This window comes from Phalacrocorax aristotelis, chromosome 1, assembly GCF_949628215.1.
Source record: "Phalacrocorax aristotelis chromosome 1, bGulAri2.1, whole genome shotgun sequence".
Taxonomy (NCBI): domain Eukaryota; kingdom Metazoa; phylum Chordata; class Aves; order Suliformes; family Phalacrocoracidae; genus Phalacrocorax; species Phalacrocorax aristotelis.
In genome coordinates, this window is record NC_134276.1 from 155,195,773 (window position 1) to 155,223,396 (window position 27,624).

General features: G+C 46.2%; 1 protein-coding gene across 21 annotated transcripts; it reads right to left on the reverse strand.

Annotated features, from left to right (window-relative positions):
* Positions 1-89: 89 nt before the first annotated feature.
* LOC142068038 (uncharacterized) lies at positions 90-27,592 on the reverse strand. Of its 21 annotated transcripts, none has more exons than XM_075117261.1 (21): positions 27,234-27,459; positions 25,337-25,440; positions 24,694-24,808; positions 23,353-23,407; positions 22,525-22,636; positions 22,119-22,175; positions 21,432-21,538; positions 20,489-20,615; positions 19,826-19,946; positions 19,457-19,542; positions 18,332-18,456; positions 17,005-17,064; positions 12,694-12,760; positions 11,377-11,573; positions 9,895-10,023; positions 8,301-8,415; positions 7,358-7,495; positions 6,511-6,677; positions 5,996-6,084; positions 2,859-3,036; positions 90-2,783 (listed from the first exon to the last, which is right to left on the reverse strand). In XM_075117261.1, the coding sequence occupies exons 1-21, from the start codon at positions 27,377-27,379 to the stop codon at positions 2,400-2,402; spliced, it is 2,679 nt and encodes an 892-aa protein (XP_074973362.1). In that variant the 5' UTR covers positions 27,380-27,459; the 3' UTR covers positions 90-2,399. The 21 variants fall into 21 exon arrangements, 20 of the variants coding, with proteins under 20 accessions (XP_074973362.1, XP_074973326.1, XP_074973424.1 ...); XM_075117225.1 differs by having other exon boundaries at positions 23,233-23,407; positions 27,234-27,454; XM_075117323.1 differs by having other exon boundaries at positions 90-770; positions 23,233-23,407; positions 27,234-27,452.
* Between the last annotated feature and the right edge of the window lie 32 nt (positions 27,593-27,624).

Below are 27,624 nucleotides of genomic sequence, written 5' to 3' on the forward strand. Positions count from 1 at the left end.
AAGCAAGGTCTTTGTAAAAGGGGGGCTGCCGCTAAATGTTTGTGCATGGGAGAGGGAGGAGGGATGTATAAGAGCAAAGCGTGTCCCTTTGGCCTCTGAAAAGGCAGCTGTTTTATTTGCATTTTGGTTTCCTAAGAAGGTAGCACCAACGTGATACAGCTTTGTCAGTTGTCCAGCGCGCCCCTTGTGCCTTTTCAGCTCTTTGCCCAGTTTTAGCCAAATCCGATGGGAAGGTGGCAGGCTCAGAGGGAAGGAGTTGCTACGAGCCTGGTGAAAGGGGTCTGGGTAGAGGGAACACATCCAGTTAATGCCTCTGTCCATTGCAGTGGGAGCTCATTTCTTATAAAAGAGCAGAGCCCACACGGGAAAGTTGTGTTTGACCAAGCTTTGGTTGGCTTTTGTGTTGCGTTAGATACTGGTGATCTGCTCCTCAGTCAGGGGTCCTTGCCAGTGGGTGACCTCTTTATGAAACAAAGGCTGAGTCCGTACTCCAGGCTTACTATCCATCAGGGTCAAAAACCAGCCAGCACCAAGACCTAACTCCACTGGAATTTAGTTTTAATGAGTTTCAGTGTTCACACTGCTGGCTGATTGCCCACAGCGACTGCACTAGTATCCTGTGCACATCATGTGTTGGGAGAGGGGGTCATCCTTCCTCATTGCTTCCACGGGAGATGCTCTTGCTCCCTCATACCTGTCTGTATTTGGCGCCTCCTCTGGATGGGGAAGGGGTGGCACCCTCCACCACATCGTGACCTCTCCGTCAGCACCTTTGCGAACAAAAGGTTGCAGTCACAGTCCTGAGCATTGGGACTACCCCCTTCCCCTCAGGCTCACTTACTAGCAGGGAAGGTCACTCCCAGAGTCTTTTTCTGCTGAGTTCTGGCTCCTCAGCCACCCAAGGGCAACGACTGCACATGCACGGGGCTGGGGGAGAGACGCTTTTCATTCAGAGTTGTTCTGTGTACCTGCTAGGGAGGGATTGACAGCGCTGGCTTTAGACACAGCATTTGGGCAGAATGCAGTTACTGCTTCCAGCCAGAAGATAGCTCTGAATTGAAGAGCTGGGCAGGACGGGGCAGCAGCCACACCACCGCAGCCTCCACCGCCTCCGGCCGCTCCAAGGACAGATTTCCAGTGTGAAAAGTGTCTGTGGTCCTGCCTGCTGCGCTACCTCCTCCTGGTGGGAGGAAGGCCTCTGAAGGGTGGATTGAGTGTTTTTGTGCCTGTTTAAAGCTGAGAGACAGTTCCCCCTGGCCAGCCATGGCTTAAAAGTTAAAAAAGAAAACCATTCACCAGAGGAGGCTCTTCTGCAGAGTTGCCAGCCTGTTCCCTTGGGTGTGAGCACAAGGAGACCGTGCAGGAGACCACAGAGCTTATTTTCATGCATCTGCTGCTATTATTTTGCATATAGACAGCAAAGATGTACTAGCAAAACGCAGGTGTTTTCACGCATGGCTGTTGTGATGATGAACATGGACACCACAGCTGGTATAAGGCTGTAAGGGAGAGGGAGGCTGTCTCACAGACATTGCACCTGAAGCCTGTGCTGGACCCTTTCTGTCCTGTCCTTCCTCAGACATCGTTTTGGCATTTGTAATTGCACAGTGGGCATTCTCCTGTGGACCAGGGATGAGTTCACATGGTCACTGGCCTTCTTACCTCTGATGTGGGGAATGGCTCAGCAGCCTCGAGCCAGCAAGCATCCCCATGAGACCCACACAGAGGTCTCCTTCCACTTGCTCACTGCCAGCCCGTGTTACTCCCTATCAGCCACTGAGGGTCCTGCGTAAGACTTAAAAAAAACAGAGGCAGAGCTGGTGTTTCCCACCCTTGAGTTTAGTCACTCAGGGGCTGGAAGACATCTACAGGAGCTATCTCTGGGAGATGAGAGGCTGACTTCCATATCCAAGCTGGCTACATTAGCTAATTGTCAAAAGGTTGTGGACCAGCCCTGACTTGTTTAAAATTGAGCTAAGTCTAGATGTCCTTGCTAATGAAGATGCTGGAGGGGTTAAAGGTAGAGGGATCACCATGCAGCTCTAGCCTGGATGGGGTCAAGAACCTCTGCTCTGTTCCTGCCTTTGCCATGGGCTTACTGCAAACTTGGCACAGTCACTTGACTCTTTGGAGCAAGAAAGTAAGTGCAGCGTTTGCTGGCTGGCTTGGGAAGGCTGATGAGGATGTCCTACAGCGTTATATATCTGCCACAGGTTGCGGTCCATGGGACCTCCTGGACAGAAACCAGGAGTGGGCAGCAAGAGAGGATGTTGCTGCTGGGCCCACCTGAAGAGGCATGGTCCTGAAGATCTGGGAGCTGGCGACAGAGGAGCTACTATGATAATGGACAGCAGTGACACAAGGTGGAAGAAGGGAAAAAAATCCCCTCAATAGAAAATCTAGAAGGACTGGAGTCCTGAAAGACCAGAAACCAGATATTCTTTACATAGAAGAAGGTCCCTGGGTTGTTGCTTCCTTCTCTGAGGGTTTACGCAAGACCAAAACAGATGAGTGTTCCCCTTAGAGGGGAAGGTGAGATAAACTCTCAACAGGCAGCAGACAGAAGAATCAAGCTGTGGTTGCTGTAACCCACCAGAAAAAAAAAAAAAGAAAAAAAAAGGGAACAACAGCAGACAAACATGAGCGTGAAGAGTGCAATACAGGTTGTCACCAAATGCTCTCCATTGACACTTCACCTCCCAAAAGGTAGCGTGTGCCCAAAGTCTAAGTCCTCTGGTCAGCAGCCAGCTTTTGAGCTCTAAGCTCAAAACACGGCCCAGTTCCTGGAAATAGCAATGTTGGGAGTGTGAGGAGGTGATGGATGAGAAAGCCATGGTGCCCTAGTCCATCTTCCATACCTTCACCTCTGGCCAGCTCCTGCTCTTGACTTGCTCCTGGCTGACACTGGAAGTGCTGATTTCTGGGGAAATGGGCGCGTAGGAACGGAGAGAGAAGCTTGCTGCAAGCAGACCCATCCGGACACAGGTGTCTGTGTCATGCTGAGCAAGCATCCCTGCGAGGATTCCCGCCATTAAGCTGTGGAGAGAAAGGCAGGCAGTTTTGAACACTGGGGAACTCCTCTGACCTTGGGAACACGGCCATTTGTTTATAAGAGAATTCATTTGGACGCAACATTTACAGGAGCAGAATATGTCACACAGGACAGGTGAGGTTATAATTAATAGTTCTTGCTTTTTTATATTTATTTTTAAATTTGGAGTAATAAATAGTGCTATTTATTCACATTTTGTTTGCTTCTCGTTTGAGAAGTTGAGGTACTTTCCCATTCCACCACATTCTCTTTTCTCCCTAGTCTTCTAGGTGAGGCAGGATAAAAGAAAGGAATCTAAGAAAGAATCTAAGAAAAATAGATTTTTTTCCCTTGCTCTCTAATTATTTTGTCACTTCTCTGCTCCTTGTTGGCACCTCGTTACTTTCCCTTCCATCCCCAACGGAGTGGAAAGTTTTCATATATATGTGAGTGGGGCAACAGACACAGCTGAAAAAGAAACCCAAAGCTGAAATGAGATTGTAGATTCAGATTTCTGTAAACTTTAGCCGTGGTTTTCCATTTGAGATTTCCCAGTAAAAATTATGTGAGTGCTTGGAACAACAGCGGTCACCGACAGGTCCTCACAAGGCACCGAGGAGGCCATCAGGAGAAGGGGATGACTTTGCCATCTGCCTGGCTTGCAGGGGAAGGCTCTGTTGAGGCATGGATACGTGCAGGGCGGTGTTTGTGATTGACTGGGAGCAACTACTGTTTAGTCACAGCTAAACACAGTAATGATGCTAGGAAAGGACAAAGGAGAAGTGAAAGAGAAGGGAGAAGATGATGACATTTGAGAGGAAGGACAGGAAAATGTGATGGCAGGGAGGATTAATGAGCAAATCTATGGGGAAGCAAAAACGATCATTGGTTTTTTTTGCATTCTCAATAATTACCTCAACATTTTTTTTATCCGTAACAAAGGCACAGAGGATTATGATTTCTATAAACCATTCAATCTCTCAACAGCTACAGAAGTTCAGAGTAAATATTTGAGGGAGCATCCCCTAGCGATGCCATGTGCAGGCAGGCGGTGTTATGTTGTCATGGCAGCCAGGTGCAAGGAGCAAACATCTGCTGCTCCCTGCGCACACGCACAGCTCCTTGAGCAGCGTCTCTGGAGCTGTAGGAGAGCCGCAGGGCCGAAGCGAGGTGTGAGGAGCCCTGGATCACTGTTTCTGGGTACACAGTGTCCCCTGACCGGTGCTTCAAAAGTGCGAGGGTTCGGGGAGGACGAGCTGTGAATGTGTTGCAGCCCTGCTGCGTAGCCCCTTGAAGTGCCGGTGGGCTGGGCCTGGGCAGCTTCACCAGTTTATATGCTGTGGAGATGGCAGGTACGTCAATGTAGTGTCCTGGCATTCCCAGCCTGTTTTGGCACTCTTACTCTGTAGAACAGGGATTTCTGCAGCTCAGTAGAGTGGCCAGGGCTACCAGGAAAGAAAACCCTGGACAAACAAGAGGACTGTCAAAATTCCCACAAGGACCTGGGGACCCTGGGGAATAGGATTTCCAGACCAATATTACTTCAGGAATGGGAGCAACAGCAAGGGACCCCTAGCTTTCAGACAGCTTTGGAAGGAAAAACAAACTTCAGGTACTCCAATGTAACTCCGTGGAAGTGTTTGGCAGTGGTGCACTTTACCTCACCTTTGGTCTTCCCTCAAATCAAGCTTTTTAAAAGGGAAAGGAAGCCCTAAAGATGATGTTTAGTTTACATTGGCCTCTAGGAAAAAACGTCCTGTGGTAAGGAGTAGTTGTGTACAGAGCAGATGGCGCAGAGAGGAGGCTGTGTCCCTGGAGGGGCTGGCAGAGGTTGGGCACATCTGCTAGAAGTAGTGAGCAAAGCTGAGCTTTCCTTAGGGCAGGCTGACCTTAGGGCAGGCTGACCTCACGAGGTTGCCTCCAGGCCCTGTTCCTCTGCTGTTATACTTACTGGTCCAAACAACACTTTGGCCTTCTTTGGAGAAGACCAGCTTGCAGTGGCAGTCAGCTCATCCCAGAGGTGATCTGGGACACAAGGAGTGCATCCTGATGCTAAGTGGGTTAACTAGCTTGGCAAGAAGTTATTGACTGATCCTAACTCAAATATTAAGGATGCTGTAAGTTTCAAAAAAATGAAACTTTTAATTCTTTTTTTTCTTTCTTTCTTTTTTCTTTCTTCCCACTCTTCATTCTGCCACTCCGTAAAGAAAAGAGTAGTGTTGCTATGTTGAGTTATTTGTAGGTAAGAGTAGGAAAATAAAAGGAAACATCTGTCACATACAGCCTTTTGGTCTAGCCTGAGGCAATGCAAGGATAAAATCAATTATTGTAGTGTACGAAGGAACAAGAAAAAAAAAAAAAAACAGACGACTACATATAGTTTGACAAGTTAACAAGGAGCATAATAAAATATTACTCTGACAGAATTGATCAGTAGGGCTAGGAATAATACCTGTCATTTCCTACTCCTATGTACAGCATTGTGTGAACAGCTAGGCGAGTTATACAGCAGACTCTTTTGAGGCATGGACTATTGCCAGAGGCAAAAGCAGAGCCTGATGAAATGCTTTTATAGGGAGATTTTAGCTACTGAGTGGCAGTCCCACTTCCATTGGAGGAGTGTGGAAGTAAAGTAGTTAGTTTCTAAGACAGCTTTGATGTAAGGTGGTTTACTTTGCTTTTAGCAGCTCAGCCCAGACTAATTCAGAACTACTAGATTGCCAGGAAAGGCTTGGATCTTAAAGAAAAGCAAAACTAATAATGGCAAGACTGGCTTCCAAGATGCTTAGGGGGACATTTTAGCAAGCTTTGCAAGGAATCACAGTAACCACTCCTGTTCTTGTGTCTTTAGTGTCTGTTCCTCGAGGGGCAGAATGTTGTTTGCCTTTGCAGTAGAATTTCAGAGAAATCCGATTACAGCCCTTCCACATTTAGCTGGAGGAATCAAAGCAGTGAGCAATATACCTGTCGCCGGCTCCTGAGACGTTGACTATCTCCTCCTTGCTGACGTGGATGGCGGGGTAGTGGGTGGCACAGAGGCCGGCAGCAGCAGTCTGTGGGGGGAGAAAAGGGAAATCAGTGGGAATTGCGCAAGCTGATACAGTCTGATGTGGCTGATGCCATCCAGACCTGCACAGATGACAAAAAAAGAAAAGGGGGAAAAAAGAAAATAGTCTTTTTTCACACTTTGAATGAGATCAGTGGTTTAAACAAAGCTTTCTGAAAATGAAGCTTGCACTCATGAATATTCACAGTAAGCACATTTAAAACTAGCTAACTATAAACACTGCTGCTAGGAGCCAGCAATATATGGACAGACAACTTGATTTTCTTTCAGAGCTCTGTATTCCACCCCTCAAACACGTACATTTGCCAGCAGTGATGCCATGTTTCCCAGGACTGCTGCCGTGCCACAAGAAATAGCAACAATCCCAGAAAGCAGCAGCTGAAAGCTCAGTTGTCGTCTTCCGTGCACTTACCAGTCTGTGAGCTCCTGGATGAAGTGAGATGCTCCCTCCCAGGCTCCTGCCACACAGGAGGACACCGTGAGCACCAAGGGTCACCACCACACAGCACAGGTGGGCCAGCAACGGGCGGGCCAGAGCCATTGCACTCTGGACAACATCCTCCAACCTAGATGGCAGCTCTTCAGAGAGCAAGGAAGAAAAACCGTGGTATAACTTTAGAAGTTCTCAGTTGGCCTTTTTATGGGCTGGACCACTACTACTATTTATGAGCACTAATATTTATGAGCACCTCTGAAATGTGACTGATATAAATTTTTTTCCTCAAATAATTGGAAACATAGAATTCTTCAGCATTAGACTTCCATACTGCACCTCTATGCTATGCTGAGGAAACCACCCCTCATGGAACTAAACATGTGCCTGTAGAGATCAAAAAACTGTCACGGAGCATGACTTCCTTGCTTTAATGCCATTGGATTTCCACCTGCATGTGGTGGGGTATTTAATTTCTGCAAAGGAACTGTTGGGACAGGTGCATGTCTCACAGCAGCATGCTTCAGAGGCATGTTTGCAAATCAGAGATTGTTCCTGTTTTGCTGACGAAGTGAGGCAAATGGGATCTCAGGTTTTGGACAAGGAGCCATCCCAGCTCTACTGTGCTCTTTGACAGATCATCAGTCTGGCCTGGGCTGTACAACCCATGCAAGGATGGCTGTAAGGTGGAAGACACCAAGAGTGCTTATGAATCTCCACTGTGTTATAACCCGATCTGCTTGAAAGGGGGGCTGGAGTGGAAAATACTTTTCTCCAGGACCTAGGTTATCTAAAAGTGTGACTGAGGCTTCTGAGTATTAAATACCTGCTGGCAGAGGGTTCCCGAGGGTCCGATTTATTGCTCTTAGCTCTTGCAGGTTGGGGGAAATGTATGTGAGTGCTTTCCAGCTGTCTGAGAGGAATGGCTTAGAGGCCTTGTTCTCATCTGTTGGCTCATAGCACACTTCAAAACAACATTGCAATTGGTTAGTTAATTAATTAATTAGTGGTTCATCTCTATGTCAGAGCAGGATGCAGTGTAGAAGGCTTAGCATGATCTGCACAACTGGGGTTATACATGTAATCTATTAGAAACCTAAGTACCATTTCCCCCATGCCTGGGACAAGGTCTCCCAAGGCTTCCTTTCTGGTGCTCAGCAATGACGCCGTTGCTTCTCGCTCTGGAGTGATGCAATCAGGCTTCAGGTTTGTAACTCCTCTTAGCTGGTTTTCCAGCCTCTGCCTAGTTTTAAGAACATTGTCTCCTTCTTCAGGATATGCTTTTAAAAATGAAGGCATAACTCCAAAAGTTTAGGAAGCCTTGTGATGGGTCCCCAGCATACCAGGGGAGCGTGGCATGTATTTTATGGGAAGTGGGAGAGAAATCCTCTCAAAAGATGCTTTAGCATTTATTCTAAGAAGCAAACTATATTGTTGCTCAAACTGGCAGAAGCATACACATTTGTGCTTGCCTTAAGATTAAAGGCAAATAGATGAGCTTTCCCTGGCTTTCTAGCAGTGCCCAGGGGCTATAGCACCTACACTACAGGAAATGTGATTCATCCCCAGAATGAGAAAAACTTAGAGAAAGCAGAAATGTTTCATCCATTTGAAATAGAGTAGTACTGTACAGAAGGGAGCACTGAATAACACAGCATGTCATACAATAACTGGGTATCTCCAGCAAGCAGCTCTCACAGCAACTGGAGTGTCTTGGCACACACACTGTTAGGAGTTACAGGGCCAGGGCTGGGTTGAGTTCTCCTTACCTGCTAGTTGATGCTGCCTAGCTAGTTGGCAGACATACTGAATAGTGGAAAGAGGCACATTTCCATCAATGCAAACTAGCGGGGCCTGGCACAGGTTGTCCTTGAACTGGGACACCTGGTGAAAATTCGACACAGAGTAGAGACACCTTGAGTCATTGCAGGGGGGAAAAATGATTGCTATTCAGACTTGGGATGTAGGATTTTCACTCGTATTGCAGCCCTTAGGTGCAGGCATAAGCCTAAAAGAGTGATTCCCTAAGGAAAATGTTTTTTTCCATTTGTCTCATCTCCTCCCCTTCTTCTCCTTCCCCTGCTCCATGCCGTCAAGAGCTGGGCTCAACTGGCAGGGCTCCTCCAGCAGAGAAAGGTAGTTGCTGGTCCTCACTAGGCTGCTTTAGTACCTGTAGGACAGTCAGAGACCTACAGGGAAAGGGAATGCTGCTATTTAATGTCACTGTAGGATTCCCTGTGCTATGCTTGGCTTGACTACCCCTTTGCTTGCTGTACATGTGATTTAGATGTCCTCTGGGCACAATGCCTCCTGCGACAGGTTGTACATCACCGTGTTTTACTGCTGGGTCCTGCTGAACCGCGTAGGGATGGGGACAGTGGAGCAGTAGAGTGAGGAGCTGCTGTTCCCTCCTTTGGCTCTCTGAGGCTGCTCAACCACTGCCTGAATGCTAGGCCATTGCTATCGGCACTCATGCAGCATCCCTCCCATGTTGCTGCTAATCCTGGCGGAAAGAAGAGCTGCCAGAATGCATTTTGCAGCAGCAGATTGGTTCAGAGTTTCCATTGGCCACAACTGTTTTGTAAAGCTCAGGAGAATTAATCTGTCATGTAATGGTTTTCTGTGCCAAGGCTTGGGGTGGGGTTGGAAGTGGGAACAATGACCATATTTTTCCCTAGAAAGTCTCCACCTGATGGGGATCCCACTGGTAAGTAAATAGCACTTAACTTCCATGTCACTGTCAGTCATGAAGCACAGGCATTTGTTCTGCTGACAAAAAGAACGAGTAGGGAAGGGGGGTGTGGTGACGGGGCTTTCACTGAATCAGTCCTTAATCACTGCTTCCATTAGCCGTGATGTTTTGAAGGTTTGGATGTGCTAAGCAGCAGTGCCTGTTAATACAACTCAGCATGTAGAAACAACAGGGATGGTGGGGAGGGGATGGAACAGGAAAACTTGCTTTAACCAGTGTTCTGTGCACTTTTTTTGTCTGTTTTTCCCTAAAGGGGAAATACTATTTCTGCAGGTGGACTGGATTTAGTACTGGCTTTAAGATGCCAAAAATTATAGGTTAGCTGGGACTAGTTAATAAAGAGGATTCTGGCCTACATCTCATGGGATGATAGTAGTGGTGATACTGTATGGAGCAGAAACAGAAGCTCCATCTGGGTCAGCAGCAACAGAGGGCTCTGGTAGCTTGCCATGCTGCTATCTTGGTGGCCAATGTGAGGGGGTTAACTTTAGGATTTCCCATGTTCCCTCTGCACACCCACTCCCTCCTGGTACAGCTTCACCAGCTGCCTTCTGTTACACATCCACACTGCTAAGATAAGAAAAAGCTTACAAATCAGATGGTATGCTTACATATTGCTCTGTTATCTGGTGGTGGATGTCCATATCTCCCAAGGCAATGCGGAGCTCCCCAGCACTAGTGATCACAGCACAGTAAGTGGCTGTGCTCTTCCCCTCCAGCTGAAGGACAGCGCTCATGTCCTAAACCAGGGAGGACAGTTATAAATGGAGCACGTTTCTCTTCCCTGCCACACGCAGCTCATTCTCTCTCTGAATCCACCTGATTGGTAGCAGTGGCCTAGCTTGCAGTTCTCCCTTCAACCTCCCTTCAACCTCAAGATAAGAGACATTTCAGAAGCATCTTGGTCTGGACAATCCTGGCAGATGGCTAGTTTTTAATATTTGAAATGAAACATGCCACAGGGTAAAGAAATCATTTAGTAAATAAGAAGGACTGGTCTCTGCCATGCAGCTGAGCGGCTTGTGTCTCTCTCGTAACAGAAGAGTCATCTGCGGAGTAGCTGCAGCACTGCTTGCTCCAGCCATCCATTCATCCATTCCTATAGCTTGTGTGACACTTCGATGGCCCACCAACATGCTGGGCATGTCTTGGTGGCACACTCCAGCTAGTGGTTATGTTAGCCGCCTCACTGACCGCACAGCCTGCTTTTGAGGGTAGCCTTGGAGCCATTTTTACAGCAATGTCACAGGCATAGCTATGAGGAGTCCTTCCTGTGTGAGTCTTTTGAATGATCTTAGAGAATTCAAGGCATTTCCTGGAATACACATGTGGATGAAGAAATGCATCCCTCCTGCAATGCACTGAGGATGGGAAATTGGAAATTTTAAGGAAAGGATCCTCTCCAACACTGGTGGTAATGTTAGAGGCAAGGATTGCTTGGCAGCTGGCTAGCCAGAACTAAGGCCCCATGTGGATAACAGGGCCCTGAGGGCACTAATAGGCCTTAGTGGTCCTGACCAGCCTCACCTGGGGTCTCCATCCTCACCCCTGACTTGTCTTCAGCCCTGCCTTGTCACCATGGAGGTGCCTGGTGCCCCAGGCCAGGGTTGGTCTCCTGGCTTTCTCTGTCAGCTTGCTGAGGGTGGTGAGTTCCTGCTGCCCCTGGCTCCCTGACCTCGGCGGACAAGCTGCTGCTGGAGTCAGGTATTCCTCTGGTGCACAGTTAGACAGGGGTCTGTGCAGTTATGTGGGGCATGCCTGCTCTTCTGAACTTGGGAGGTGTCTAGCCTGTGCTCTCAATTCCAGGTTTTCTCTAACTTACGCTTTACCCAAACCAGGCTGATGTGGCATTGCTTTGTCTATCCTCAGGGTCAGGCTTTGCACATGCCTGGCTGTGCTTAGGCCTTCCCAGAAGTTTTCATAGTTCCTCCTGATTTACCTCTCTCTCTTCAAGCGCCACTCCCTGGAGTTTAGTTCAGACCCTACAGTTCAGACTCCAAATGGTACATACACCTACCCTGTGTTTTAGGGGTGGCTCCTTGCCTTTTAATTGTCTGTAACTAATTGAGCATTGAATTATTCCTACTCTTAACCTGATGGAAGGTGGCTCTTATATCTGCCAGGGTTGAGAAGACTTTTTCCTCTGTAATGTCATCACTTCCCTGTTTCTGAGGTGCCGTTACTGTGCAATGTACCATGTGGTGACAGTAGTGCAGGATGGATTCTGAATGTTCATCTTTTCCCACGGCTGATAAAAAGAGAGGAGTCCGTCCAAGACGGCTTAAGCAGTCTAAAAGAAAATGGAGACAAAAGATGTTAATAAATCTGTCACAGTACTGTGAACACAGTGACAGACTGTGCAGGATGAGTGTCTGTAGGAAAGCCCTCTCCTGGAAAACATAATGCCTACTAATCATGATCTAGAAGGATGTTCAACATGAAACTCAGCCACAGCTGCTGCAAATGACTGGCTGGGGTTGAGTGGGGCAAACTACATCTGCCTGCTGCACCAGCACTCAGAATTCTCTGGATTTTTTTTTTTTAATATCTGGGAGTGGAGGGAAAAAGAAGGGGGAAGAAATTTCTGCTCTTCCCTCTCTACCATCACAGGCGGGTGGGCTTTTCTACATTGCTTCTGTGCATGGCCTTTCCTGCTGCTGGCCTTCCCACGCTGCTGTTCCCACCATGTTATCTTACTAGAACCACTGAAACTGAATGAATTAACTGGAAACCCTTCCTGCTCTCCCTTCTACCTCAGTGGGTGGCATTTTTTTCCCCTCAAGCTTCCCCATTTATGATCTGAAGTGGTAGTATGTTCATGTTAGGAAGATTTGGGAAAGCTGGAATAATCCCCAAATCTTTTTGTAATCTGTCCCGGCTAATTTCAGTACCTGAACACTGGTCTGCTGCTGCTTGTGGTGGAGCACCAGGTACAGTGTGATCCCTTCCTATTGCCAACAACTGTAGCCCTTTCTCTTCTACAGTAATTCCTGTACCTCCGTTCCTCTTGTCTGCGGTGCATGGATGATCAACTTTGAATAAGCCTATTCCTTTCAAATTCTTGCTGAAGACATACTTCTATTGTGACTATAACCTAGCATTAATTCAATGCTGAGGGCCAGGCTGTTCAGCAGTCATTGGAGGTCACTGATGCTTATTTAACTTTGATTTGGGTCACTGTGCTATATGCTAGTTAACTTCATATTTGTGGACCTCTTTTCTCCTGACCCCAACTCCTCCCCTCTTATTTCTTGGAATGGCCCCTGCCTTTTCCAGGCAGTCTGCCCAGTAGTATATTGCCTAACATGTCCCAGATCTTAACAGCATTCAAGAGCTCCTGCCGTTGAAGGAATACCAAAGGATATATCACAGCTGGTGTGCACCCACAGGCAAACCCAAGCGCAAGGCACCTGCCAAGTTTCTTCCAACGCCACCAAAGGTTTGTCTCACTCTTCCAGAGTTTGTTTGCCCACCATCCTGGAAGAATAAATTGTTAATTGGTAAAACCAGAAGAGCTGCTTGGCATAGATGCCATGTCTCCATTGACATGTGAAGTTAATGCTGCTGAAGCATGGGTCAGCAATTAGAGGGGGCAGAAGCCATCTAGCTACCAGATTAAGAGTGATGCAAGCTTCCACAGCCCATCTACACACACATTCAGCATTGACGACAGAGGCCCACTTCCTAGGAGAACAGATCAGTTTGGTCTCCCCATGCATTGCCATCTTGGTCTTATCTGCGAAGACCTCTTAGAACAACGCTATCAAGTGTTTCAGCTGATACCAGCAGCCCTCTGAATTGACCTGCCTGCATCAGTGCTGGGACTCCAGAGCTGCTGACTCAGACCTGATGGGCTCTGCAATGCCTTCCAGGCTTTATATTTATTTATTTATTTCTCTTTGAAGGTAAAATTATATTTGTTACCTTTGCCCATGTTGCCTCTGTACTTCATTTGTGGAAGGATCTGTTTCAGTGTCTGAATACTTTTTCTCTTACCCTTCTCTTCCCAAACATTTCCCTCATCAAAAATATCCTTCTTTTCCACCTGTGTGGTTATAAACTTCTCTCTTCTCTTGCCTCTGCCTTCCTCTCCTCTGTTCATTTGTCAGTCTGTCACAAACAGCCAAATTGTCAGAATACAGGCAGTCCCTCACCCATCTTCTCCTAATTCTCCTGCCAGAAGAATTATATCAGTAAATGCTCAAATCTCGTTGGGCTTCATCTGGCTATCAAATGGTTTTAAAGCCCTCGTTTCATAAAATCCTGAAACATATTTTCCATTCCTGAAGACAGCTTACCACTGGCAGTCATAATGATCTTCACAATTCTGGATAATTCGGAGCTTTCAAGAGTGTATTCAGCGTTTGGGTGGCAACCACTGAAGCATGGGCATGCCCATACGCAGCAGCTCCTGGCTGAGACTCTCTCTGCCCGTGTTAGCCCAGGTGTACCAGAATACCCCTGCACATATACATTTTTCTTGCTTGTAAACACCACTATCGATCCTAAACAAGTAAATGTATTGCTATCTCACAGTAAGAAATATTCTGCCTCTACCCTGTCACTGTTCTTGGGCACTCTCAAAACTCATACAGAAGTTCCCCAAGGACCCTTCTTCTTCCCCCAACTGAAGCTGTACATCTGCCCTTTGCACGCAATGCTTTCTTCCATGTTTGGCCCTGTGACTGTAAGAGGCTGCTCTCCCATCTAAACATGCTCTTTTATTACTCTTTTTCTGACCTCCAGGTTGTTTTTGTTTGCCCTGACTCTCCCCAGTTCTGTAATCTGTAAGACTTGGTGCTAATTCTTGATGCCTTTGCTTTTCTGTCTGGCAGTTCTCCAAGCCCTGAACTGCTCAGACCACCTGAGCAGAACTGCCTGTACATAAGCAACCTATGACCTCCGTCCATCTTTCTGCTACTTGTCACTCCTCATTAATTCAAATACCCCTCCACTGCATTTGCTCATGCTCCCTGGGAATTGTCATTGGTACTGCCAGGAATGAGGATATTTCCACCTGTAACTGCCTCCTGTTGAGTGTTGCAGATTTTGAACACATTGAGCTTGGCTATTTGAATACCGAAGCTCACTACCCATAATAGAGTCGGGGGGGGCAGGGGGGAAACCACAACAAAACCAAAACAAACCACCCCACCTCCCAAAAAAAAAACCCAAAACAAAAAGCCAAACCAACAAACCCCAAACCCTACCCCAACATAAAAAGCAAGGATGCTTGTTTAGGCAAGTCAAACAACATAGCTTTGAACACTGGGGTCTATTTCAATATTAAAAGAGGGTACTAACTGCCGTCAGTAATGAGTGTAAACTATTTTACACAGTTCCACTATCTGTTTTTTCAAAATTGATGCTAGCAGGAATGTTGAAAATACTCATGAGCTCCTTTTGTTGTCTGGCATGCTGATCTTTTCTTTTAGTGCCCCCCCCCCGCACCCCCACCTCCCAAGGCAGAGTTGCATGGTTTTCATGCCAAGCCTTGTGCTCACAGCAGATGTACCAGTCTCCTGCTCAGGGATCCAGCTGTGGGTGACCTCTGCCCTTGTACAATGCCACAAGGCCTGAAAGAAATGAAGATGCTAAATCTCTCTTTAAAGTAGCAGGTGGGTGCAGTGAGAGAGAAACTAGCAGCCTGCTTTTGAAGAAAAAGAAATGCCTGGCTCTCATCACACCTTGCCAGCTCAATAGGTAATTCCAAGCTAGAGCAGCGCTTAGCTATCTCTTCTATGTTGTGTTCAGGTGAGGCTGGCTGAGATGAAAGAGCTTAGATGAAAATGGGCTTGCTGAGGTGATTCAAAATAAGATTGGGCTGATGCTTTCCGGCAATGTTTCAGAGAACTGAGAGACTTGGGGACCTTCTTCCATGTCCTAAGAGGTTTGAATTCCTAATGTAAAAATGAGACTCTGGTCAATTTCTGGGTATCCTGAGACAGCTACAACCATAATGCTTCTTCCAGCACCTTTCTCTGAGCAAGACTGCTCATCCTCCTCTGCAGGTTAGGTAGTTACTTATAAAGCACTTTGCTTCTGGATAGCCTGGAAAGCCACGTGGGAATTAAAACCAGGGCAGAATACAGCTGCTTTCTTGCTAACTGGAACAACATGAGGTGTGAGTAGTACCCCAGTGCTCTGCAACAAGTCCAACACGCATAAGCGTGGGACCTGCTGGATGCTGAGCCTTTTGAAAAAAAACCTGTCTTTAAAAGCCAAAACAAAGCAATGCTGCTGGGGGTGCCTTTTCCTCTGTGCCTAACCACAGCAGCTGTCAGCAGAAATGTTTTGGCTGTCAGTTCCCAAATCCTCCTGCAGCTTGGTGTTTGGGTAGCTGCTGTGATGGACCATCAGCTCTAGGGTTCACTGCTGTACAGAAGGGGGCAGCTAATGCCTGACTTTTTCATGCAACTTAAATCTCCTTTTTCCTTTTCCCCTGTCAGCTATTCCTAGTGGGGTATATAGCTGCCCTTGGCCCCTCATGATGCCATAGGTGGTCCAGAGATCTGCCCTCATGACGTGCCATGGGGTGGCCACCACCCTTGCCACAGCTTAGCTCTTTGTCCTGATAGCTCAGTGTGGGGTATGTATGTTATCAGTTAGATCACAGCTGAAGCAGCTGAACATTTGGTTTTGCAAGCCTTCATAGCTGATGGCACAGTGTGGATCACCCTTGACCATTATAACACTGTTTAGCCTCTTCCTCTGTATCATTGAACAGCCAACTTCTTCAAGGACAGCTTCCCCAGTACTTCTTTCCCTATCTGACTGAGAGGTCTTCGCAGATTGCCCCATCTGATGGTAGGAGTTTCCTGCCTCAGCAATCAGCATAGAGTAATTTGAGACACCAAACAATTTTTGAGCAAGCTTTTCCACCTCAATCTGTAGTACTTCATATAGTTCAACAAAAATTGTATATGCCATGCAAATGGTTGTCATTTGCATGGGGAAATCCCAGATCTGTTCCACTTTAGCTTCTTGGTCAAACCAAATTGAGAGGGAGAGGGTCTGGTGACATTTAAAATGTTCTGGGGTTTTTTAAGCAATCTTTCTTGTGTGCGTGACTCAAATTCTTTACAACTGAGGAAGTTAGCTCTCTTGTTTAGCCGTAACTGTGCTAGTACTGCTTTTCTCAAGGGTTTCCTACCACTGTGGGTACTCAGCACAGACCCTCTTGCTCCTATTCATGCTGCTTGCCATAGCTAAGACAGCCCCAGGCAGCCAGAGCTGGCTCTTACCTGGGGATTTCCTCCCTATAGGGCCTGTCCTTGAATTAGAGGTTGTCATAGCACAGTGAGGGTCTTTACCTATTGCTTCTAGCTCTTTGCATATGTCTTTTGAGAGTGCCCTGGGCAGCTTTTCTGCTAAAAGAGCTCTTGGGGCTTATGGCATCAGAAAATAGCCTCAAGGCACCTTAACATAGACTGTACAGGACAGAGTCACATGTGGACGTTGTAAGGATGATACATTGCTCTGTCCCTGTATTGAGTGATAGGGTTAGTGACTTCCAGCACAGGAACAGAGTAGGTCAGTATGTATCACCCCATTGCCCACCTAGTCAACACAAAAATGGGCAGCAGTACACCCCCCACGTTTGTGCATGTGGATATCATGCATGGATACCACCTTCCCCCCCCCTCCCCTTTGGCTTGGCACTCATGTAAAAGTAGCTGGAAATGGTAGGGGTGCTAAGAAAGCTGCTATAGATACAGTACCAGGATGACAGGGTTCTGTGCCTTGGCTATAAAGTCAACGTTGATACCTCCAATCACCACCTTTAAGAGGGAAGAAAGAGGTAAAAAGTGTTTGGAAGGACTTGAGGAAAAAGTTTCCGTGTTGTCTTTGCTTTTCTTAGTCACTTTTCCCACACTCTTGAAAGTTATCTAATTTACAGTGTGAAGGCCTGTGCTTATTTTGGATGGCCAGACACAGGTCTGTACAATCCTGATCAGAAATAACAGAAATCTCTTCTATATGTTGCTTTCTGAATTATGCCTGCTCATAGCCAGCCCTAGCATAGCAGGTGGGATGTTATTGTGTACATATATGGGTACTGGTGGTTCCTCTGTGTGGTGACGGAGTGATATAGAAGTTGCATGGGTCTGGTCATGTCAGTGCCCTTGAAGCCATCTCTCTTGGGACGATTTTTGACATGCCAAACCTCAGAAACATTCAAGCACTGTTGTGTAAAAAAGCAAAGAAAATGGGAAGAAGTGGGCAGAAAAATGCAGTCGTTTCTTGCAAGATCCCAGGACAAATTGCCGTACCCAGTGGCACTTTATGGATCACAGTCTTACTGTCCTACAAAGCCAGGAAAAGCAATAAAGCTCCACAAACAGGAAGTTTCCAGATTCTTTGGGGACATACAGCTGTTTTTTCTCATTCCATCAAATGCTGGGTTATTGCCTCTGGAGTCACTGCCCTCTCTTATGTTGACAAATCCTATTGCAAATGGGTTTTAGAAAACTTTGCTGCTCTCTAAAGATTACCTAAAATAGATTTCCTGTAAATTATATGGCACACACAAAATACAAGATAGTGACTAGAGTATTAGGGTTATAAAGGATCTTGTTTGGGATATGCTGTACCTCATGTAATTTTGGCAAACATTAGCAGGAGGCCAACAAAAAGAGATATTTATAAAATGTGTATGGCTCAGCAGCTCAAAATATCATACTCCACCCTCTTCCATGTCTACTCCTGTAGTCACGAGTTCCCTGGCGCTGAGAGGAATATAGCTGAAGTTGCACATAAGGGCACAGTAAAAGGTGAAAAGGTGATTAAAGTTTTAATGGATTTGATGGTCTAGGACTTAATGGGATTAGGCCACTGTCAGTGTTTATTCCCTGCAAATGTGGATAGGGGGAGGAGGAGACAACATTTATCTGAGAAGAATAAAAAATACTAAAGAGAGAATGTCTGCCAGCGTGAAGCAGAAAGATCTGTCTCTGGCTGAGTCACCTTCTACATTTGGGAACAGATACAAATTTATCCTGTGCTGTCAGCAGAGAGGCATTATATGGAGGGCAGCAGGGGACTCACTGGCTGAGGTGGGTTTGCGTCCTCTCGCCAAGGCAGACTGCCCTTCCTTCTGGCTTTCTGTAGTTTGCTCAGGGCCACTGCAATACAGCTGCCCACTCTGGCATTGTTCTGGATCAGAGCAAGGTCTGTTTGGCATTTCTTTGAGGAAAAGAAAAAATACCGGCAAGATTGACCTGTCAGAAGCCTTTGTAGGGACTGCTTAGAGGGAGAGAGCAGAAAATACATGCTGTGAGACTTGATAGATTTTATCCCCCTATGCCATAATCCTTTAGGGGCACATATGCTGGGTTACAATACTGCATGAACACCCAGACTTTTTAGATTTTTTTGTCTTCCTTCCCCTGTGTTCATGAAGAGGAAGCCTGTCATTTCACAGATAGGGAATAGAAGCAAAGGCTTCACAGAGAAAAAAGGTGAAGTGCTTAAACTGGAGCTGAGAGTACAAAACGTCTGAGGATCTTGGCCAGATTTTCCAGAACTAGATGCCTAAAGAGATTTTTGCCAAGTCTTTACAAGCCTATTTTTTATTAGTTTCACTGGGAGCAGAGTATCAGAAACTTTGAAAGCCCCACTTTCAGGATGCATACAGCTCCAATATCTAAAAATGCCTTTACCAATCTACCCTGACTGACCAGCTATGAGGTCTTCTAGAAGGGCTAGCAGAAGAGCTGGGACATGAGCCTGGCTGTCCCAGATTCTCTGTCATCCAGTAGGTCTGACTTTCTCTTGCCTGTGCAAGAGGATTCCTCCTCACCCAGGGGTGCTTTCCTTCCAAATTTCTCTTACTCCCTACCCGCATGAAGAGTTGGATGAGGCGTGTGATGTACAACACAGTGCTCTGGGAAGCCCAGGTACCTTCCAGTGTGCAACTCCACCATGGACCACCTGCTGTCTGTGCTGGCCTCCAATTTTTAGTACAAAAGTGGGTGATGACTGTAAGGGTGTCCCTGAAAAAGCAGGATGCAGTCGCTAAGCTCTCACCTGTTTGCAGATACTAATGTATTTGCCCATTGCTAGACTGTCAATAAAGTGACACTGTTTGCCAGCAAGCATTATCAGAAACTATACGAAGTACACTGTACTACTTTCCCCCCCACCCCCCACCCCCATTCTGTAAAAGGATACTGGAGTCCAATGATTTTCCACCAGTTAATTCATTGATCTTCTGTAACATAAAAGGGGTCAGTTCTTTGCCTGTGATCCCTTTGGACCTGCAAATGTAAAGAAAATGCCTGCAGATGGCAAGGACTGAGCTCAAACACCATCAGAAGAGAAGCACTGTTTCTAGCAGATACTTTATCTCCATAACCACATACCATAAAACGTCCTGTAAACAACCTTCAGGTGAGATAAAGCTATGGTTGAAAGCATATTGTGGGCTCACCTGTGCCCAAGGTTAAGCTGTGCTATAGCCCCTGCAGCAGCATCCCTGAAGTCGTTTGCTTCCCCATGACCACTGGATGAGCAAAGGATAGGGCTTAGGTTGCTTCTCACCTGGCTTCACTGAGAGCTTGCTGGATGGCCCCTTCGATGACCTGGCCTGGGGCAGCTCGCTCCTGGGGACAGGGCACTGCTATCAGCACCCCGCTGCTCAGGCCTAGCTCCAGAGCACTGGCTGGGAGAGGACAGGCAGATCGTTAGCAGTTCTAGTTGGATAAAACAAGGGGAAGGAAGAGGACAGATGACAGTGGGCATGTGGGGTAAAGGAACCTACAAAGCTGGAGCTCCTGTTCTTAGCTGACCCAAGGACTGGGTCTTTTCCAGCCAGCAATCAATTTACATCTGCCTATTTTTGAATCTGTCTACAACAAAAGGGGCAAAGATATTATTTTAAAAGAAAACTGATTCTACTTCTGAAGGCTCAGAAGCTGTTTTTGCAAACACAGAAACATACGTGTTCCCTTCACTTCACCAGTGTGAACAAAATGTGTATGAGCATGCCAAGGTGGCTGCAGCTACCTAAAAAACTTGCTCTAAAGACTAAAGTTCCCTCCTACTTTATTTTCAAAGCACTGAAGCAGGAATGGGGAGGTGGGATGGCTTGTTTTTTGGGACACACTCTTCCCCAAAGTTAAAAAAGAAAGTGCCTCATCCAAGGTGATTTTTGTGTCTCCGTTTTCTGGGGTCCTACATGGTCCTTTCCCTTCTGAAACACACCAATGAGTTCAGCTGCCTCCTCTTCATCCCGGACGTGATATGGTGCCTGGAAGCCACTCTGGCGTGAGAAGAAGGCTGGGAACTCCCTTGACTCTCCAAAGGCAGCCACACAGACTCCCTGAGTCTCCTGCAGCAGTGGAGGTGAGACAAGCAGGTAATAAGTGGAGGAAAGGGGACCCACCAAAAGAATAGAACTTTTTTTTCTACTCAACTAGAAACTGCCTTTCTTTAGCACAGGGTTTGGTTATTTTTATACATCCCATTCTATTCTGTTCTATCACCAATATTTATCAAAGCAAAGACCAGAGGGGGTAACTGGTTAGACAGAATATGGCTTCCTGAGATACAGGAGACCGTTGCTTGTGCTTGGAGCTGATCAAAAGCCATGCAGCTGTCATTAGGGCAATACTGAGTCCAAGGTAACAACCTGTGATCTGAAGATATGTCATGAGCTGATAGGAATATAAATGAGTTCTGTTTGCGATTGAGAAGTATTGACATTAGCTGTCACCTGAAGTGCTGGCCCTGGTGGTTTCCAACATACTAAACCTTAAAAAGTGACTCTACTGAAAATCATCTTGATTCCCATTTTAATTCTGGTTTTATTTTAGTGTTTGACGGATCTAGCTTGCCTGATCCATCAGTTCTGGAGCATTGTCCCAGAAAAGCAAGGCTAAGGCCAGAGAAAGAGGGCGTGGCTAGCACTGCCTTTGGCCTCACTTGGAAGAGCTGCTGGAACAGCCCCTTGGCCATGGATAGAGTTATGTCAGGGAGCAGCCTGGTGCTTGTATAGCCCCAGGACTAGAGAACTGTAAATATGGCTTCACATCCTTTCAGTAGTCATTTCTAAAAATCTTAGGCTTAATACCGACCCCAACACCACTGGCATTCTGTACACAAAGTACATTATCTGCTTTCAGGCTCAGCAGCCCATGCTACCTACCAGATATTCCAGTGTCCTGCCGATATCAAGGATAGACTTGACTCCTGCAGATACAACAGCAACCGGAGTTCGTCCTAGCTCTGTCAAGTCAGCACTCACATCCAGAGCTGTCAAGGGACAAGGAACCATTGTGTCAGTGATTGTGTTGCACTCCATGCTGATATGATCTGTCCTCCTAAAAACCATAGCTGCCTGGGATGCCACTCTCTGCTTTTGTAACCCCTTAGATCCACAAATAAACATTACAGGTTTAGATCATGCCTTTAGGTGTTGAGATGGAAACAGATACTGTCAAAAAGAAGTCACATGGCTTAGGGCAGAGGTGCAGCCTTGCCCTGTATCTCTCAGCTCTTTGATCACATCGATAAACAGCATACAAAAATTTTGTAGAAAAGAAAGAAGAAGGTGTTATACAACAAGGATGAAGTTCAAGGAGACGGAATATGATTTAAGTAGATTTTTATTTTGGTATTGACATCACTGGCAAAAAAAAGCGCCACAGGAGCTTTGCTGACCTCAGGAAACTCCCTGGTCTGGAATTTACATCACATCTGAAAGGGATGGCATCCAGCAGGGCAGTGCACTTTCGCTGTGCTAGGAATACATACGGCTAAGACAAGAGAACGTACTAAAGGGTCACAAACTATACTGCCAAGACTGGGCCATTTTTCAGAGAGGAGCACGCACCTCTAACACAGACCAAGGCCCAAGTCTCTTTTGTGGCGAGATTCTCCTCCTCCTCAGCTGAGAGACAGTAGATAACAACACTGTGCTCAACAGAGAATATCAGGTTATCCAGCCATTACAAAGTGGGAGAGGTACAGCCAGATCCTGTTGTACCAGCAAACAATATCCATATAACCCCGTGTAAGCAAAAGATAAACTCCCATCCTCTTAACAACTGGCCAGTGCTCAAGAAGAATATTTTGAAGCTTCTGGAAAGAAGACACTGGGAGAAAACAACCATAGTATGGTCAAGAAGAATGATAACTTTACTCTTCTGAACAGTTACCGCAGGACAGATTGGGAAAAAGATGGACTTAAATAAAACAGTAGCAACACAGAGAAAGGTAAAATGTATTGATTTTCTTACTGTTCTCTCCTCCCCGATGGACGCCTCCTATGCCACCTGTTACAAACACGGGGATTCCTGCTTTGTGTGCGGCAATCATTGTCCCAGACACGGTAGTGCCACCGGACAAGCCCTGTCAGGGAACAACCAGTCACAGTCAGCACCCAGGGTGTCAGGGAGAACACCACATGTGGGCAGCTACAGTTGTGGTCTGACATGCAGCAATGTCACAACAGCCTGCTGTTCACCAGCTGACAAGGGAAATGCTGTTATAAATATTCTATTAAGCAAAAATGCAGAGGAATCATCACCCCTGCTATGTAAACCATTCTCGCCCTGATCATAGCAAAGGCCTTTGCTCTCCAGGGCTTTCCAACCAGAAGGCTTCACAGGTAGCTAGCGTCACCTTAAGCTTGGGATGGCTTGCATGTCACATAGTTTACCTGTAATGTGATGATGCCTTATCATGCCAATAAGAATTAATAACAAGCCAAGTGCTCATGGTTTGCCAGCCAATCCAGAATGACTTTTCTGAAGCCCTATTTCATGGCTGCTATTCCCTTACTCTGTTGTATTTTGACTTCAGGTAGGACCATGTTTGAGCTTACCAATGAGATACCACTTTACCTGATATTTTCAAGATGTTTAAAAGCCACCAGGCTTGAAGCTGGAGAGCACTATGCAATTGCTGTATAGAAAACACCACGGCAGAAAGTCTGCATACCATACCTGGCTGAGGACAAAAGGAAGATCTCTCCGAGACACTTTAACTACATTTTTACTGCTTGCCAAGAACTCAAGTTCCTCATCTGTGAGTCCCACATGGATTTGACCCTTTAAAATACCTACAGTGGCTGGCACTGCTCCATTTGTTGTTACAGTTTCTTCCACCTTTCTGGCCATGCTAGAATAAGTTAAACAAGAAAACAATCACAAAATCAGTGAGGCAAACAATAAGACAAGAAAACTACTGTGTTTGATGGCCATCATTCCTAGTTTCCAGTCTTATACAGTTCTTGTGATTTCAGCTAAGTCCCATTCTTCTTCTGCATCTTCCTAATGGCAAGAAGTCTTTGCAGTAGAATTTGCAGAAGTGCTACCATTTTCAGGACAGCAATGTCCAAGCTCTGTGCTTCATTTTTGTGAAAAATCACTTGGTTTATAGGCAAATCTAGTTGGACAATAGACTACTGAAAACAGGGATCTTCTCAAAATAGGACCTGTTATTTCTCTGAGATCACAGACCTTCACAGAAACCCCAGGTAATTCAAACCCTGCTCAGATGACCGGGATATATTTTTCACAATTCAGGCAGTTAGATAAAAAGTGACAACAGTGCCAAAAAGCTGCGGCCTGAGGATGCCCTAGGCTGCACCCTAGGTCTTTCTAAGCTTCGCAGGTTTTATATTTGATCATTCATACACTCTTCTTTTTAAGATCAGATGCTTCTCCCTTTCTGAGCTATCTATACATACGCTAGGCAATCTTTAACTACTGAAACTACCTCCTCTCCACAGCCGAGTTTTTAGAGCTTCCTTCTAAGACAGAATGTCAGGCAGAATAATGGCCAGGTAAAAAGCAAGATGGAAAATCAATACCAAAACCTTCCTGTACTTTCTGGAAGCAAGGATGGAGCGGAGAGTGCAGTGACTTCTGGCAGAGTAATTCAGTGAAACTCAAGCCTAATGAATATCAATAAATAAAGGGCAGAGGTGGGGGTGTTTCTAGGCAGGGTGCAGAAGGCAGGGAGAGGGACCAGCAGCTCTCACAGTAGCTGCTCTGAGGGATGCTAAGGAACAGATTTCACTATTGTGCTCCAATCCTTTTTGCATTACAAAAGATATAGCAAAAGAAACTGCAGCGTGTTTTCAATGTCTGTACAAACTATGCAGCCAAAAAGGCTGGTAGCTCTCTCTTTGAGAAAGTGATGACATTATCTGCTGCCACATTTTAAAGGAAGCCACAAATTTAAAATGTTGGATAAGGAGATAAATAGGTACCCCATATGTGTCCTTAAAAGTCCAAATACAATTGTTTTGCACTGGGGCTCATATTCTGCATGCCTAGCAACCTGACATTTCCATTTGCTCTTACAAGGGTTTTGGCTTGACCAAGAATACTGATACCGACCACCAGTTACATGCCTCGTTCTTACAACTTTGTTAAACGAGGAACATCAAAATCCACCACCTCAGATTCTGAGGATAGGCCATGCCGTGTGTAATGATGGTGCTTTCCAAGGCTACAACTGGTCTCCCCTCCATCAGGGCTTCTTGTACAGAGGGCTGAATCTTGACATAAGCACCTGATGATACAACACAGAAAAGTGAATTATTTGCATGGGTATTTGCAGTAACTACTGAGCTGTTTCAAAAAAGGCAAAGTGTCATCATCACAATAAACTTATCCCCCTCTTCAGCTGTTCTTTGTGGTGAATTCACAAGTAACTTCATGACGACTAAAGCTGTGGTTTACGTAAGTGAAATATTTGCAAAATACCTCTACTGTTAATGTGAATAATAATCGTCATCGCCATCACTGCATCTTCTGCTGCCGCCATTTTTGCAGCTGTGTTGTCATTGACTCCAGTAACATGACTTTAAATTAACATTACTGTGACTGAACTGAGCCCTGCAACCATGCCCAAAGAATGTTTTAAAAGAGTGGAAAAAACAAGGAGACCATAGTAACTCAGTATGTTATAAGACTGTAGTGCATCGAGACTACTGTTGCTCTTTGCTTTGCTCCCAGAACACTGCCAGCAAGGCCCCTGCTGCACTTAGATGAGGACAATGTTTTCCACCCAGGAACTGTTTCAGAATACACTACTCACCATGCAGAAATCTTCTCACCTGGGTGGTCCCACATGCCACAGCAGACACATGTGTTCCCAGGCTATAGGTTATCTTCCCAATCATCTTGTGCATTTGGATGGTCCTGAGTCAACAAAAGTCAGGTAGAAATGAAAGAAGTAATTTAGCAGTGGTGTGACCTGTGTGACGCTAAACATATCATCTCTTGTCTTGATCTTGGAAGGTAAACAACCCTTGCCCAGGAGATTGCCTGGAGACTCCTGGTGTTTCAAGCACGAGCCAGGGTGTCAAAGCAAAATGTTAGGCTGCAGAAATGGAGTTGGAAGACTTCACCCGTCCCACTGTCAATGCTGGGCTGAAACTGTGGTGGAGCAGAGGAAAGGATGAGGAGTAATGAACTAGAGAGAGTTTAGAAATAGACAACCTTTTAATTTCCAAAGGTAACTTGCTCAGGACAAATTGCAGGCCCAGCCCACTGCCACCTCCAACCTGAAAGATCATGAGGAGAAATCTACAAGGTGGACGCGGGCAGAGGAATGCTATAGAGATGAACGTGGTTTTTGCCGGTGTCTAGAAGGAAAAAAGCAGTTCAGTAAAATAAAGAAAGGAGCTGAGAACTGGTGAACCAGGCTTTAACTACAGGCAGAGAGCAGCTTACCCTGGAGCTTGGAGTGCTTTATGTAGGCTCACGTTACATCATCCTTCTTAGTGCAACGCCTTGGAAGCAGAGTGGCGATTCAGCCCTGGCAACAAACTCCAGAACTCCTCTGGTCTCTTAGCAACTCCTACTCACTTTAATTAAACTCATTTCCAAACAGCAAAAGAGAGGGAGAGAGTTGTAAAGGTTAAGAGACTGGTCCGATCTGGGCCTGGGGCAGTTTCACTCAATGCCTGGCTGCTTCGAATACTTTCCCTGGGCATTTGGCCATATCCCTCCAGCCTTTCTGTTCCTCACCCCTTCAACAGGAGGAAAGGATTCCTTTCTTCAGTCCTTTGCACCTATTGTTAACTTAGATGGTAAATGAATTAGAATACAGTACTGTGTTCGTGTTATATTTAGCAGAACATGGCTCTGATCTCAGTATAGTGTGTGACACAACAGCTATACAGAACCATCTAACACCCAGGAAGAGGGATGTTTTTTTTCCCCAAATCTAAAGACTTAAGCTATACAGGACAGCTTGGTCTGTTTAACGCAGGAAAACAGGGACCTGTTCTGCTAGACAGCTCAGGCCATCAAGGCAGACATTGTCATAAGAAACCATACACACCTGACCAAAACTGTAAGACTTTTTTCCACTTTGCAAATCCTAAAGACAAAAATCTTAATGAAGTTTATGGAATCTTATCATGACACAAAAGTGGCAAAAGCTCTTACTTCATGCTTACAACCTCTGCCTGTGCAGCGCTAAGCTCAGCAGCCAGCAGCCTGCGCGGTTCATGCAAATGTCCTGGTATCGCGCTCTGTGTGTACACACCCCTCATTCTCCGGGGCAAAGTCAGCTTTGGAATAAATTCTTTAAGCCAACAAGGTTGCGCCAAGGATTGGCTGAGCTGCTCAAGTTGTGCTCTGAATTTTAACAACCCCCGAACTCTGAAGCACAACAGTCAGGAGTGCCCAAGCTGTGCTGGTCGGTGGATAAAAACCAGCTGGTCACCACCTGAAACCCAGTACGAATTAGCTGATGTTCGCTGGAAATGCAGCCAACACTCAGCCTGAGCTGGCTGAAAGATTTTTCAAGCTTGGCAAGTTTTGCAGCGAGACCCATCCGACCTTTCGCCTTGTAATGAAAGTTTGTGGGTTCCTAGTGCAAGTTTCAGGTTTCCCCCCTCCTCCAAACAGTCTCTGCTTGCCTCCCCTTGTGATCAATCCAGTGCATCCAACCTCGCGGAGGAATGGCGTGGCATGTCTCTTACCTCTGGGTGCCTGTCTCTCCGTCTCTCGTAGGGAGGCTGGGTGGGTACCGGAGCGGTGCCTGTGCAGCCCTGGGAGACGGTGGGAAGAGGGGGCCGGCAGCAGCATGGGGGTGCGCAGGCCGTCGCTCCTGGCTGTGAGAGACCATTTATTATTAACCACAGGCGCAGCTGAGCTCTGCAACTACTTGCTGCATGGGGTGCGGGGGGCCATTTCACGACTGGGTGAGGAAAGCTTCCGTGATTATTTTTGTTCACATGGTGCCAGATTTTCCCCTCTCTCTTTTAAAGACTTCTCATTTTTCAGATTCCTTGGCTGTTAGATTTTTTGTTTTTAATCAGTGAATTCATTGCTCACTATAACAATGCCTCTGCAGTCTGAGCCCCTTTGTAC